Source organism: Ptychodera flava, chromosome 18, assembly GCF_041260155.1.
Source record: "Ptychodera flava strain L36383 chromosome 18, AS_Pfla_20210202, whole genome shotgun sequence".
In the NCBI taxonomy this organism is placed as follows: domain Eukaryota; kingdom Metazoa; phylum Hemichordata; class Enteropneusta; family Ptychoderidae; genus Ptychodera; species Ptychodera flava.
The window spans coordinates 16,974,846-16,990,791 of NC_091945.1; the positions used below are offsets into that span (position 1 = coordinate 16,974,846).

A 15,946-nucleotide genomic window follows, 5' to 3' on the forward strand; every position below is an offset into this window, starting at 1 on the left:
TGCTAATTTCCTGACATCCGCCAACGAACACCCTGGCTTGTCCTTTATGGCCTCTCTACGTTTTGCGAAATATGAGTGGGGCCCTCAACGGCGAAAGCTTCCATTACATCCTTTTGTTCCATTGGTTTGAGATTTGCATTTGAGTGCTGTCACGTAAAGCATGTGTTTGATTAGTCTCGGTTTACCCAGACTGCAGTGGGGCTCTACTTCCGCCCGCCCGTGTGGGCGGGAGGAAGTAGAGCCCCACTGCAGTCTGGGTAAACCGAGACTAGTGTTTGATAGGTTATATTCCCAAGAAATCGAAATTATATAGAATAAGTTACTTTATTGGCTAGCCTAGAACGATAAAAGTTATCCGTTCGTTGAATACAGGGTACATCAACAACTTCGCATGAGGTGAGTTTCACTCTAATGAAGAGACTCGTTTCTAAAATGATATTGGATGAAACAAATACCTCTAGGTGACACAATATCGACACCAAGTTATCACAATGTTTTTCGTTTTGTCGAACAAAATATTTATTACATGTACTTTTCCTCTTTTTCAACAAAAGTTAGGTGTTAATCGTTACGTTAAAACATGAATATATGGCGAAAGAAAAAGTAAGCCCTCTATGACGAATGTCTCGATTTCATTCGTATGATTTCGGTCTGATGTAAGCGTGAAGATCATTCAAAATCGATTATCTCTTCAGAGTCTCGTAAAACAAAAGTGTGTCTACATTGGATACTAATAAAATATGTTTTGCGGTAGAGTTTAAGTTTTAATATCCTTTTCAATCCTAGTTCCTTTATTGCCGTTGTAAGTGACCATCAAAAACATAACGGATCATCGTAATACACCAAAAAAGGGGAAAATTCAAAGAAATCGTTCATAGATCGTCGGCAACATAAGTGAAAACGCCTATAAATCCTGCAAAGTGCTGCAATCGTATTGCTCTGAGGCTAAAACTTCTGTGACGTCACAGTTAACAAAGTTTCTCCATAAAGAGGATGCAAGCAACAGAGGAAGGTCTGAGACTTAAAACGATACGAAGTTTTTAAAGTGCAGTTTTATCATAAAACAATGTTTCCGTGGTTGAGAGGATTGCAAAGAGGGGCGCTGTTTTTCCGTGGCGGTCGAATCAAAACAAAAGCAGTGTAAACGAACAATTATTTATAATTCAGATGCTAACAACATAAACCTCAATAATCTATTGGCTTCCTACACCTGGGTCAAAGGTCAAAAGTTAAATGCTACTCCCTTACTCTCAATTCCATGGTTATGTTCTGAACATTACAATCAATGTCAGTGTCCCAACTGTAGCTCTTCCTCTGAAATGGGGCTCAAAATCCTCTGAAAATAGCACCACGACAAATATTAAAGATAAATCTAAACCAATGGGATGTGTATGTTTACAGGTTAGCATGGAAAGGCTCGAACTCACAGCTGCTTAACAAAAGAAAAAGATGAAATGATAAACTTATGGGGCAAGTACAGATTAATAAGCTATAAGTATGACATGAGTCGCTGTGTTCAGATGTGATGTTCCCTGACGTCACCGCTGATGACTTCCGGTATCGATACCATGAGGGTGGTAGGTGATGATGGTTGCCAATCAGCAGTGTTAATGCCTCCGTCCACACGTTCCATCGATACAGACCACGCCGGTGCTGTGGTCGCACGGACACGATACTGAAAGAGACAAAAGTCAAAATACCATCACAAGGTCACCATCGAGCCCATCATATTCGTCGTCGTCGTCATCATCGTCATCGTTGTCATCATCATCATCATCATCACTATCATCGTCATCATCATCATCACCATCACCATCATCATCATTACCTTAAACTTATCTAACATAAGGAGCAGATGAATGAGAAGGTTGGTGTAATATCTGGTATCGATGGCAGAGACTTTGATCAAACTGTTCTCTTTCAAATTTAGGGCTATATATCGGCGATCTTCTCGCAATTTTCTGTGCTAAAGAAAACAAATCAACTAAAATTTACCAATATTTGAAATTCAAAATGGCCACCATTCCTCGTTAACTTTATGGGGGAAAAATTAAATTGTTTCCACCAAGCAAGACGGTACTTCGTTTACTCGTCAAGCGTGCGTATCTACAAAGCAATGTACAACTTTTTTTGAGTCATAATATCAGTCCCCAAGGCGCGTGCCATTATAATGGTACTTAATTGGACACTTTTATCAGCCATGCAAGTGGGCGTTTGACATTTCAAGACAATTAACCAAGCCAAATAATACGGCCACTCTGTCTCATTAACATGTCTCCCCTTGCTGTCTTCGATAGACACATTTAACAAGCACTGGACAATCTTTTCACCATGGGACACCGTAACATGTGGAGCACACCGTAAGAAAAATCAGATAACTGTGCCTATATCATCATACAACAAGTTGACAAGGCGTCGGAAGTTGGAGTGGCGTAATTTTAAAATCATTTCAGAAAAAAGATCTTACGCTGCAAATCCGCCAAAATTTGGTGTCAAACTTATTTCAGTTTGCAACATGGGTTTGTTTTACTTTCGCAGAAAGATGACAGACACAAGATTGAACATTTTTAAGGTGGAGCTGCATGTTGCCAACACAGTTTTGTTAAAAGGAATATTTCTCATCAAAGATGACAAGGAAACCCCCTCATACTATATATTTTCAAAAACCAGAGACTCTAAAGTTTAGTATGGTAGCAGTAGTTACTCGAAGGATGAAGTGGGTATATATTTGGGGTAAAAAACCTTAATTTTGGTATTAATGATAAAAATTGATTTAAGTAAAAAACTTGACACTATTTTCTGAAATGTTATATTTCATTTGAAAGAGTATATGTAGCAAAAACGGCTATTTTATTTTGCATTATCTATTCTTATCTTAAAATGGCATGGGTTGAAAGACTGATACTCAAAAAAGTGATTAAAATCATGATATAAGCAAAATTAAAATGCCTCTAGTATTCAAAATGTAAGAACTTTATTGCCAAACAAAATAGTTGTTTTGTTATATAGCATTTAAAGAACATAATGTGAAAATTTCAGAAAATTTGACCCAGCTAGAGTTAAATTCTTTGGAATTCTTGAAATTGGGAGAAAAGAGAAGCTAGAAAATCGAGTTATTTGCATACATTTGCATAAATTAAGACTTTTTTATCACGCAACATACGCTGGTACGACTGCTTGACAAGCTGAAAGGTGAACCCAACCAATATGTTAATTTTTGGTTAACAAATTAATTAAAGTTGAATGAATATTTGCAAAATGTGATTTTTGAGCAAAATACACTGTGTTGGGCGCAGCGCCCCCTTAATTGACAAAGTCTTCGAAAAATGTGTCAGTTCTGTCAAAGTTTTATTACCTTGTCGGTTTTATTACCCAAGTAGTTAACTTATCCCCACGCGTGACTTTACCCCTCGTATAGGCAGCCGTGTGACGTAAAGATCCAACGACATGCGATTAATGATCAAATGCATTTTTGCTGATCCACTATGGCTGACAATCGTAAGTTTTAAGGTAAAACATGCAATAGTTTACCTTCAAAGAGATTCATAAACGGATGTGGTTGGACATGCCGGCAACTTTCATGTGGACCGAGATTTCTATGACATCTGGATATAGCGCCCTCATTTGCGTCTGGTTTCATCAGACAGCACTCGCCGGGCTCACATTCGTTGTTATCAGAGCACGGCTTGCCTGAAACGACAGAAAATGTGTTATCCGTCAAACAAAAGACACTACTTTGCAAAATAATAAAGCTTGAATCGAAGGTAAAATAACTGATATGGTTCTTTTGTGTCGTGACGGTATAGGCTAAGATTACGAGCGCACCGACAGCGAGGTGTTTTATGTTTTTGGACGCATTTGACTTTATTACGGAGTCAGTGGAAAAAGTATCTGCACTGTAGATTCCGGATGAGGGTTAATACTTGTACTTACATATCACCTCATTGAAATATATTATGTCACATATGCACAAAACAAGGTAGTATTAAATATCAAAGATATACGCACGCAAACTGACAGGCATATCGATTATTGATAATAAATGGAAGTTGACCTTTCCGCATACACTCGTTGAGAATATTCTTTTTAAGTATTAAAGGGACATAAGCTGTAACTTGTGGCAAGTTTTCAGTATTCTACTTCTGTATATCAACTACCGTGTCTGACCCTAATCCGTTTGTCATGCTGAAATTTTAAGTATTCGTTATGTCAACACAGCTTGTATGTGTGTAGTGATCATTGTTTATTGTTTACAAATGAATTCTAGTCCGGACATGAACACAATTTTCAACAATAACAATGAAGATTATACTCATATCGGTTTGTGTGTTGATATGCTAATAATTGTAATTAAATTACAGTTTAGGGAATCAATGCAGAAGGAGTAGGGAAACCACAAAACAAAAGTTCTGAAAAAAATAGCCAAAAGATACAGCTTATGGAGCTTTAACTCTCAATACTTTATACCAGAGCTGTACACGGGGCAATATCCTCCTCGCGCTAAGCAGTACCTGTCTCAGCGTACTTCGCATGGTGAAATAATACAAATTTCCACCTAATAAACTAATGTCGTCGGATGGTACCACGACCTAGCACGGATCCAGTATTCCCCAGTCTTGCATTGTATATTACTAAAACGTGATAAATCATGATTGCAGGTAGGGAATATTGACTCAATGTGTCAATATAAAAGGGTACGGCCAAATGAAAAAAAAAAATTATTGTTTCCATTTTGGTAACTGTCTTTTTCGACAAATGCGGCGACGTAACTTTCTAGTTCGGGCCAGTCAGTCTTCTTTCAAAACATATCATTAAAGGGGTACTAGCTGTAACTGTTGATGCTTTTTCACTATTTTTGTTTTGTATGTCAATTGCAAGTTTTTGTTCTACTACATAAAGTACCTTGAAACACCTTCTATTTAGCTTGTCAACAAAAAGCACTTTTATATTGTTGACATTTGAATTTTAAGTTTTTTGTGTGTAAATGCAAAAAGATACAGCTAAATGGGGCTTTAATTGTCGCGTATGTATTGAATTCTGGTTATTTAAATGCCAGAGGAAGACGTAGTTTGTATAAAGAATACCATCATTTTGTGACTTTTAAAGCTTTATTTTCTCCAACATCGATCTCTGCTTCACAGAAAAAAAAAAGTTTACGCCACAGTCCCTCTATCCACATAGAGGGACTATGTTTACGCGAAGGCTTTTAAGTGATGCGAGCGCCTAACCGGGCAAGGGAGTCAATGGATTCCATCGCGACATCGGGAGGAAAGTCCATATTGCCTTTGCAAATATCTAACTGTGCCTCTTTGTGGGCGTATGTCAAGTTTATTTAACTGCCTTTTTATGATTCAGAAAATGGACAGTTATGATGAATGTCAAATCCTTTATTTGTCAAAGCGATACAACTGAAAAAAACAACAATTTACTGCAGCCGAATCAAATCAACATCAAAAGAGCACGCCACGTGATTTTCTAAATCACGTGTGCATTTTTTTATTCATGAGACTGAATCAATTTATGTCTGCCTCAAGTTTTACAGATTTACAAGTGTCTGTCGGTCACCGCTGCAAACGATCGGCCTAACTCAGGCCTGCTTACTTAGACAGTTAGTGTTTGAGCCGACTTTCACGCCTACTTTAATAGAAAGCGAACTTTGGGGGCGATGTTACAATATGTATAGCTTGTGGGGAAAAAAAAGAGAATCGAGGGCCACGTTAGTGATAATCCTAACCCATTTCCGACTTGCTTTTCAAGAGTATAAGATTGGTACTCAAATTTATGGTTGCACCGTACCGAAGTATTGATTTAATTTTAATTGAAATGAAATATTCATCGACCTCAAACTCCACCAACACGTGCTACCGTAGAGGGCAATGTATATTTTATAGAAATATGAGAATCATGATTACATTTACCTTGTGGTATCGGCTTTAGACACATCTTTTCAAAGGGTGCCGGCGCCACAGGTATTTCTGTACATTCTAGGCCTTTGGCACATGCGCACATGTTGCAGTTACCTCCTTCGCTTACCAGAACATCACATCGTGGGAAGCAGTTACCTGTAAGACAAATCAAATGTCACGTTCCTGTTCCAGAAAACCTTTTTTTTTTTTTTTTTTTTTTTTTTTTTTTTTTTTTTTTTTTTTTTTAAGAGAAGGCACCGTGGAGTTCGGAGCATGACGGGCAGCAGAGAATCAAGAATGTAGGCATGAAGTGAATGTATGAACGAGACAAACATTCAATAGATATAGACAAAAATGAAGACAACGAAGGAAATAAACATATATTTGACATTGATGAAATACAGTACAAGACTTTTGATAGACAAGTATTTGCCATTGAGAATGAATACTTAGAATACTGTTACTTTTTCTATTTATTTATTTCTTGTTGAAATTGGTTTTCTGTGTCTTATAAGCCCAAGGGGCTGGATGTGGCAAGTTTTAACAGATATTGTACTACACATGTGAGCAAATGTAAACTTTAAGCCCACGTAGGACACGTTAATAAATAAAATACAACAACAATACAACAACTTAACCATCTGAATTGTGTACTCAACTTGAACAACACTGTCCTCATAACCATCTACCATCTTATTATAATCACGGACAATTTTTTCTCCTTGTCTGTGCCATAATGAATACTATCACATGAGTCTTCCAAACGATAGATTTTTCCGAAGCCAGAGTTCTGGGTGAATTGTTGGCTTTTTGACGGCGAGTATATATGTTTCGTTTTCAAGTGGATATTAGGAATCTATATGTTTGTTTGCAGCTATAGACGGTTTGGCTACACTTCGAAGGGACAGCAAGTTATTGTAATTGGTCGGGCTTCCATTTGCCAATGGCGCGGCTCAGTGGTATAGCGGGCCCTACGCTTGTACCGTACAGGTTGGTAATAGAATACGATAAATTTGCTATTAGGCAATAGGCAATAGGCAATAGATTTTCCGCTAGTAGATTTGCTAACAGCCGTTGACCGGTAGAGTTTTAGCAGCCGGTAAGTAAGACTAATAGGTCCACTGCAGCAGTTACAGTACACTGCTAATGGAGTGTAATTAGCATGCCCTAGATTTGCTAGCAGCCAGTGCATTTGCTGAAAGTTAGCAGAAATGCATTGGTACCATCGCTATCAGGTGATGGCTGAAAAAACGTTGTACTTGTTCTGTTATGTGACAATGTTGTTAGCTCCTGGACAGAAATGCCAATTTTATCATGGGTTTCAATAGGTTAATTTTCAGGTAGGTATGTAGGTAGTATGCGCCTCCGTCAAAGTTAAATATTTTACAATTTTGTTCAAAAGAGCCAGAAGAAAACTTTAACCATTTCCATTTCGAAATAAAAAATAAAAATCTGGGGTCAGCGCGCAAAATCTGGTACTAGAGAAACAGATTACCCAATATTTACCACGCAAACACATACAATTTCGAATGGACGCATCCCTATGTTACCTCTATTGGGTAAGTAAAATTTTCGATTTTTACAAAAACAAGCGGGTGAAAACTTTATTTACCCTATGAGCTTCAAAATGGACCCCAACAAGTGTAAATCAAAAAGGTACTGTTCAGGTTTGAGACCCCGCATACCTGTCTCCGAGGTGCATCCTACCTTAACTTGGGAAATCGAACAAAACTTGGTATCAGGCGGCATGCAGATGACTCGTCGCCTGCAGTGCTTGATCAACAACTATAGCATGCAGTCTATTCTGACTTACCTAGTAAATCGTCCGAATACCTTCTACACGTGTGACTGGCACAACAATCGATATCTTCGCTACACACCTCTCCAATGACGCATTCAGAATTGAGCATCGACAGAAGTTCCTTCGCTACTACCTTCGTTGCATCATCTGTCGCCCCCGAGGAGTGACCATGTACACGCCCGTTAGATTTCGGGGGCGAAATCAGTGCGTGTTCTAACGTGCCCGACCCTTTCAGGTTCCCGGATGGTCGCACTACCTGCACAGATTTGTGGCCCTTCTGTCTCCGGTTGTTGATGTTTGAATCACCATGGTTACTACTGATGACATTGAAAGTTCCGTCGTCCCATTCAATGACGTCATCGACGCGCTCACCTGGAGCCAGGTATGTGAGATCGGGCGGAGGAAGGATTTCATCTTCGAGTTCTTGTCTTATAGCTGCACCTTGGATGTCGTAGATGTTGTTCGTGTCTTCCGGCAGGCCACTTCTATCGTAATTCCTCACTTGTGTGATGTAATTAGTCTGCTTGGAATTCAAACAAACACATAGATTATAATGACATCTTTCCTTAAACAATGAAACCAATCACGCCACCAACTTGCACCTCGTCATAACATGGATAACTGTATGGATCCTTTGATGAAAATCTGCATCAGTATTTTGCATAAATTTGCATAAAATTGACATATATGGCAAACCTATTAGTAACCGTTACACAGGAGTGATCAGCCAATAAAACTTAACGATAACGAACATATCAGTCACGTGACATGGTTTCTTCTTACAAGAAAAATACTATCATAGCCCTTCCTAAAACACACAGGCATTCGCACATGTAAATCGAAATCACAAAATCTGCGGAAGAATCTGCATGTCTTATTTTAGTGTTAAATTTTGTGTTCATTTAGCGTTCATATGCTGGAATAGTCCATCCGTTAGTTACAGAGTCATTCAGTGATATACTGTCTGGATAAGCGATACCTCAATTTCCTGCCCGTCAGTTCCAATCTACAAACACAAAGGGGGCCCTCTTAACACCTTCTTTCGAGACCGTCTCCAGTCTCCAAGGTGCGAGTTCCTAACACGATAACCTCCCCTCTATGTCCCCGCTCGAGTAAACCTAATAAAGGCAATTTGAAGCTCACGCGCTGTTGGAAACTACAGTCCCACGGCCTCGTCACGTTCGTGCACGTGAAATCTCTGCTGGAGTCGAACTCCAATCTCTTCGTAACCTAGCTCAGCAGTCCCTTTTTGAGACGGCCCCTTACTTTCCCCACGCAGTAACCTTGCCTCATACCTTATTTAGTTGGCTATCTCCTTTCACAACCGTCTCTACCAACCGAGCCACTTCCAACGGCAGCCTACTCTAACAGCAACTGAACCTAATTTCCTTTTTTGAAGGTAACGATACATGTGATGATAACACCGACGTTAGAATACGTCTTTAATCTTGCGGTCAGTGCAAAACTAAATCCTTCGGCACGAAATCCTGTGGCTAGGAGATATCACTGGCATGAGCATTGATCAGCGAGGAATAATTGGAGAGATATTCCATATAACCTTCGTTTTTTTAATATACCATTTTCATATAAAGATTTGCGTTTTATTGCCCATCTACAAAAAAGTTAATTTAATGGATAAAATGCTTTGCAAATTCACAATATGGTTTAGGATTTAGATAGATTTGCTATGAAACAGACTTATATAAAAAGTGACAGACAACGGATTACATACTTTTCCAAAAGATTAGGTTTCAACACGACAGCCCCTATTCAACAAATCCCCAACTTTGCTATTACCGAGGATATCGATAAGGTTACCATAGAAATGGGAACGTTTTGACAAGACATACGCATGCTTCGGTGGGTGACTAATTCAAGACCAGTACATTTGCACGCAACTCGTGGCGCCCTTAAGGGATCTTAGGCAGAATGCCATGGTAACGGAGGCATGGCAAAACAACTACACTGATCTGCCACGACACTTGGGCTGTGAAATTGTCTGAAGAATGGTAAGCGGAGCCTAATGCATTGGAGTCAATAAATGAAATTCTTTTCTATGATTTTTTTCCCTCCCGGTTATCACCATAATGGCTTTATGGGAACCTCTGAACTTGGGTACAAAGAGTATTACGGTATATATATATATATATATATATATATATATATATATATATATATATATATATATATATACTGTCCAACAGACTTTGGGCAAGACTACTATGTTCCGCATGTAGTGCTCCCATTCGCTGATACAACGGAAGACTTGCAATCATCCATATAAGACTCGTTGGAATGATTTGCCTACCAGGGAAGCCCTGAGATTTCCGTGATATATGGCATTTTAATTCTTGACCGAAGGGGAAACTTCCATCTTGTGTTTCGAATCAACTGACCTCGAAATCGCCGCCAGAGACACAATTGTCACATTTGACCCCATCATTTGCCGTACAGCCTCCGACGACAACTGTAACGTCATTTGGAAAAAAAACTTTCCATCAATAATCATTGGCAGCGCAACTTTACTGCTTCGAGTGACGTCAGCACAAAATGATGAACCCAGACAAGGCGAGCAGATGTGTAACGTATATATATTGTGCGCCTGGATCTATGGTAACGAGTAAATTGCACGTTGCCAACAAAAGGCGTAAAACCACATGCTAAATGTCCTAAGGTGAGCGGTAGTGTACATATGGAGGTATCGGACAGTCAACAACATTTTGTATTTTGAAACCCCACAGTACGATCGCCTATATCTGCTGTGCACACGTTCCTAGAAGGCTCGCATGAACAAATGTTCGGTGGCGAGAAATGGGCGACGCCGACTAACTTGTACCGTGGCTCGCTGTCAAGTACCTCGTAAAATGTTATGTACTTGATGTATTATATCCAGAGAGTACCTCAAAGTACTTTTAAAACATCATCGACATCCGCGGTAATAAATCGGAATGTGCTGTGAATGCGCCAGGCCCTTGATACGATCATGTGACAAATCTTGTTTTATCCGAGGGATTAAACAGTTCATCAGATTTTCACTGAATTACAAATGGCGGTGGTGTATTTTCGAGGCGACTAAAGTAATGACGTCACAGGATGTACGGGAGATATTTGTCCCTAGGGCCTTCACTGCTGATAGGTTCATTGTGGGGAGTATGATTGGGAAAAAACTTCAACTCGCTCGGGATCTTGGGAATAATTGGAGTGAAAAGGATAATCCATAGGTGTTAGATTTTATACGTAGCTATCTTTACAAATTGAACACTGCAGGGAATTTTTCCGATAAGGCGCTCGAATAGAACGAGCGCGCCGAATTACGCACGTAGAGTCCGCGGCGCTAATGAATACACATAGATGACGCCTTCTGTCACGGATATTTTAAAACCAATGTTTCAAAAGTTCAATTTAGTTGTACCTTCAGTAATGAAAGGTTTGAAATCTTGAACGGCTGGATTCACCTGTTGCGCGCTCAGTCAAAATGACTTTTTTTTATTCTCACTATTCTTAGCTTTCTCTCAATATGAAATTAATCACCGCACAGCCCGAAAGCAAAGTCATACCAAATACACGCATTAAAACCAACTGCGCAAGATGACACAGTCAATGGTGGCAGCATTTTATTCGATTTGCAATAACATCCGTTTAAAGCAACAATTAGCCTCGCTGAGCCGCCCGTGAATTTGATTAAGAACTATACTGTCTTAAATATTCATAATATGTTTTGATTAATCATTAAATTTTGAATGAGTACTGATGTTAAGGTGAAGCGTCACTGTTGCTATGGATACTGGCTGACGCTCTGCAAGCAAAGGTGTAATCAAACTACATTATTTTGCCTGCTCTCCTTACAAGCTTCGTTCAGCTTTTTTAATGAACATTTCCTTGCTCAGCCACGGGCTTACAACTTGACGTCATTTAGAGGTCCGTTACGGCATAGTAATGGTGTGCAAAGTGGAATACGATATTGCTACTTGGGACCAAACCTGACCTACGTGATACAACGCTAGCTCTAGAAAGCTTGTGCCGCAAATGTATGGTTGAAATCGCCAATACCGCTACAATTCATCGTCAATGTCATTATAATCAATCATCGCCATCATCATGAGAAGCATGCAAATTCGAGCACGCGATAAAGAACAAGTAAAATGGTTCAAAACTAACGAAACTTGCAATAAACGGCGTTTGCCATGTGTTAGTACCTAATGCACGCTCCACCATAATCTTCATCACTACATTCATCATCATCATCATCATCATCATCATCATCATCATCATCATCATCATCTCATCGACAACAACATCAATTATCGACATAATTATCATCATCGTCGTCATCATCATCACCGTCATCCCGTCAACAACAACAACAACAACAACAACATCAACGTCAACATAATATCAATATCATTGTCGTCGTCATTATCATCATCATTATTTCCATCATCTCTTCGTCATCATCATCATCATTTATGTCTCTATGTGTCTAGCATTTTGCTAGATCAATAACTGATTATTTGAATGAATGAATGAATGAAAAAAAGAGACGGCGCTTCAGCGACAAATACGGGTACATAAGTTTATTGAGACAACATCGTAACTGTACTAATCATTAAGCAGTGTTCAGAAGTGGTGGGGAGGAGTTGGTCGAAATAGTTCTCACATATTTAACTTAGCCCCGGCCGTATGGGTGTATACGAGATCCCGTTATAATACGTACCAGATATCAAAATCCGCTTGATGAGTGCGAAATGGAGCGTACATTGTGTGAGCGTCGTCATACGAAAAATTGAGAGCCCGGGACCGAGTATACTCAACAAGGGGATATGTCATGCTCGGCCGTGATCTAATGGAAGTCTAGTGGAGATGGAGGCGATATAAAGTGATAACTTTGGTACTTGTTCTGTTCTAAACACACAAATTTCGACGTTTATGCTACTTTTTAAAGTTATATCTCCATATCTTTAACAAATAGAGATTTGTTCGAACATCGATTTGTCCTCGTTATTAAAACGCTCTATGCTGGTTGAGGGGCTCATTTTAGCGCTGGTGTATCGTCCAATCAGAACGACTTATTCGAGACACTGATATGTTATTTTACCATATAAGGTAGTATTTGGCAAGATTTGCACTGCTTATTCAATTCCACACGCAATGGATAAAATTTCAAGATTGTTGAACTTACGTTACATCAAAATATAATAAAGATGTAGTACAAAAAACAATTATAACATAAACTGTTAAAAATATATAAATTGATTGATATTCACGTAGAATAATTACTTCGTAAATTGAATCCAGTGGGAATGTCTCTTCTTCCATGTCAAATTGGCGTGAGAAAATAGTCATGCAGTGAATTACGCTTCATAAACGGAAACAGATCAAAATGTTGCCATTAATGTATTTATTTCTTATTTTATTTATTTCTTATTTTTATTCGAGTGAACAAACAAAATTATAGTGTTGGATCGTATGTGTTGCTTTGAATTTCAGGAAATTTAGAATCGCACTGCCTTCCTGCAGGCTGTGTAAAATAAAATGATGACACTGCTACACATGGACCAGAGTCTGGCTTGTTATGCTTGAGACAAACTTATTCCCGTGGGCCCTCGCGAGCATACGTCTTGTACCGGTGTTCCGAGAGCGAGAGAAGATTTCTAATGAAGACACCTGATTTAGCCGTCGCCCGCCCACTCAGAGAGTGTGTTCTGATAAAAGAGTAAATCGGACTAATCCGCATGCACTGAATTGTCAGTCTGCAATAACGATTATGCGTAAATTTAAGCTAATATAGAAGTCGAATGGGCGACTCGAAAAGATAATGCAGATTTGTCATGGACCATGACCCTGATAAACCCCGTACATCCCCGGTCACGTGACCAACCAATCAATAAACCATTCATTTCAGAGATACCCGTGTCACTAATGTCACTAATTAGATTGTAACCACGTTTCAATTGATGGAAATTCCTTCTATAATTTGGTATTCTGAAACACGATCACATTTAAATCGTGCATTCTGGTCTATTCAAAATTACTGTCAATCCTTACAACCACGATTTCTTGTATTATATTTAATTGCTTTATTCGTGTTCAACTGACGTGAAATGTGATTACTTGCTGTCAACGAGGACAGTCCCAAAACATTGAAATTAAAAGACTTTGAAACATATAAATTAACGCAAGGTTCCGTCGTGGATCAACACCTGTATACCAAAAACATACATATAATTTTAGTTTATTGCAGGTCGCCCGCTAATGCCAATACAATTTCTTGCGATTCGTAACCAGTACTATTTATTTTTGTGTTGATTCTAACATCTTGCTTTTTCGATAGTCGATAAACTTATACCACAGGAATATCAAACTTTTTTGAAGCAACGTACGAATCTACTCGTATTAGGCTCTTATCTACAAACATGTTGAATTCTGCCCTGTGTAAATCAGATTAGCAGTGCTATACAGTTAGATATTCCAGGAGGAGACAGCTCTAAACAATTTCACTCTGTTTTTCAAAGTTATTTTTAGTATTTTTTCACTTCAGTTATCTTTATTTTCCTCATTATACATTTTATCATCTCAATATTATTTTTGGTATAAATTTCAGTAATGATGACAATACGTATAATAATCTATATGGTATCGAGAAGAGTACCGCATTCAACTAATTTTGCATTGCTTATAGGCAATGAAAAAATCGATAGTCATTTCACAAGTCTTCACTACAACTATATTAATTCGTGAATCTAATGTCTCTATAAGCTTATAGGAGCGGTGAACAACAATTAAAATATCATCAAAATCATTATAATCAAAGTCATCATCATCATCATCATCATCATCATCATCATTATCGTGATTACCGTCCACTAATCAGAAATAATTGCTTGCGCGCCCTTTCACCACATGCTGATACGCAGAAACATGACCCGCCCGCCCAGAAAGTGCCGTAGAACGACTCGATTGGTTACCCTTACCTCCCCAACAGCAAGATTTATCATCACAACGCTGTAAACGGTATCATGGTTATGACACTGTAGTACATCATCAGACACCGTAAAATCAAAGTAAAGGCAAAACGCGCCACGTGTATTTACATTGTTGTAGAATCATCGCTTATCACCCATCTGTGCCGTGTAACGAGCTTTTAGCGACACCAAACCGTCAAGCGGAGACAAGTCACCCTTGCAGCACGTAAACTTTGCAATTCCTTTAGCGGCGCGATTTTATCGAAACCATCAAATGATAAACACGATAGTCTAAATCCGGCATCATTGATACCCTGTTTTCAAAGATGTAACCGTACTCGGCTAATGAGTCAAGAAAAGTCAAGTGCCGTAAAAACTAAATGTCACCAAGATAAGATGAAACTCACGAGACTGATGGAAATAGAATGCCTGAACGCGGGGGGGGGGGGGGGGGGGGGGGATTAAACCATTTTGAAGTAAAGGCCTACGATTTTGTATAGTAGGTTTCGGACCATCTCGTGATATGAATTTGTCTTGCCATAATTGAAAGGTGTCCCAGATCACGTTTTGTTTCAAACCATGCATGTAACCTACACCTCAGTGCTAATCTATGTTTGATAAACGAAAGAATTTTACTTTTCCAGAAAATAACAACAATGAATAAATATTTGTCATCGACCTGAACATCAAATTTTAAGTTTCCCCTCCTCACCAGACCACGTATACTTTACAGTCAATGAACTGACTGTTCTGCCAAGCGAATTGATACTGTAGTGTTTTTCCTGAAAAACGGCGCGGAGTATAGCAACACTTCCTTCGATGTATTTGGGGTTTGTTTTAGAAAACTTAGTAAGATTCGATTAATGTGCAAACTATACAAGGAACCTCTCCTTCTGTTGCCGAAAACCGATGTGTAAAAGAAGACGACGCAACGAATTGAGTCGGGACACATCGGGAAACATCGGGAAAAATCAAGCCTCATAGCGGCAGATGTTTAGCTCACGTGAACTAGTCTTAATGAGATGATATAAATAATGGAACCCACAAATATTAAGATACGGGAAGTCATCAAAATTAACGGTGCCTCACAAAACTCGATATTTCAAATTTTGCTCGTAGGAAGATGCTGAACTCGCCTACTATACAGTCGTCACGCTCTGTCCGACTATCGAGTGATTCGGTTTCACTACAGTGTTTCTCCTCCGTGTTGTCTTTTTCATTCTGTTAAAACAGCTGGTCACGATCGTGACATTTTCAGACTCGTGCGTCGTATTTCA

General features: G+C 39.0%; 1 protein-coding gene across 1 annotated transcript in view; it reads right to left on the reverse strand.

The window, feature by feature from the left end:
* Positions 1 to 305: 305 nt before the first annotated feature.
* Positions 306 to 15,946, reverse strand: part of LOC139117018 (uncharacterized) — a 37,872-nt gene continuing 22,231 nt past the window's right edge. The window contains exons 2-5 of the mRNA XM_070679819.1: positions 7,720 to 8,227; positions 5,919 to 6,062; positions 3,532 to 3,690; positions 306 to 1,675 (exon numbers count right to left, since the gene is read on the reverse strand). Coding sequence (XP_070535920.1) covers positions 1,608 to 1,675; positions 3,532 to 3,690; positions 5,919 to 6,062; positions 7,720 to 8,227 — 879 coding nt within the window. The 3' untranslated portion in view covers positions 306 to 1,607. The remainder of the gene's footprint in view (positions 1,676 to 3,531; positions 3,691 to 5,918; positions 6,063 to 7,719; positions 8,228 to 15,946) is intronic.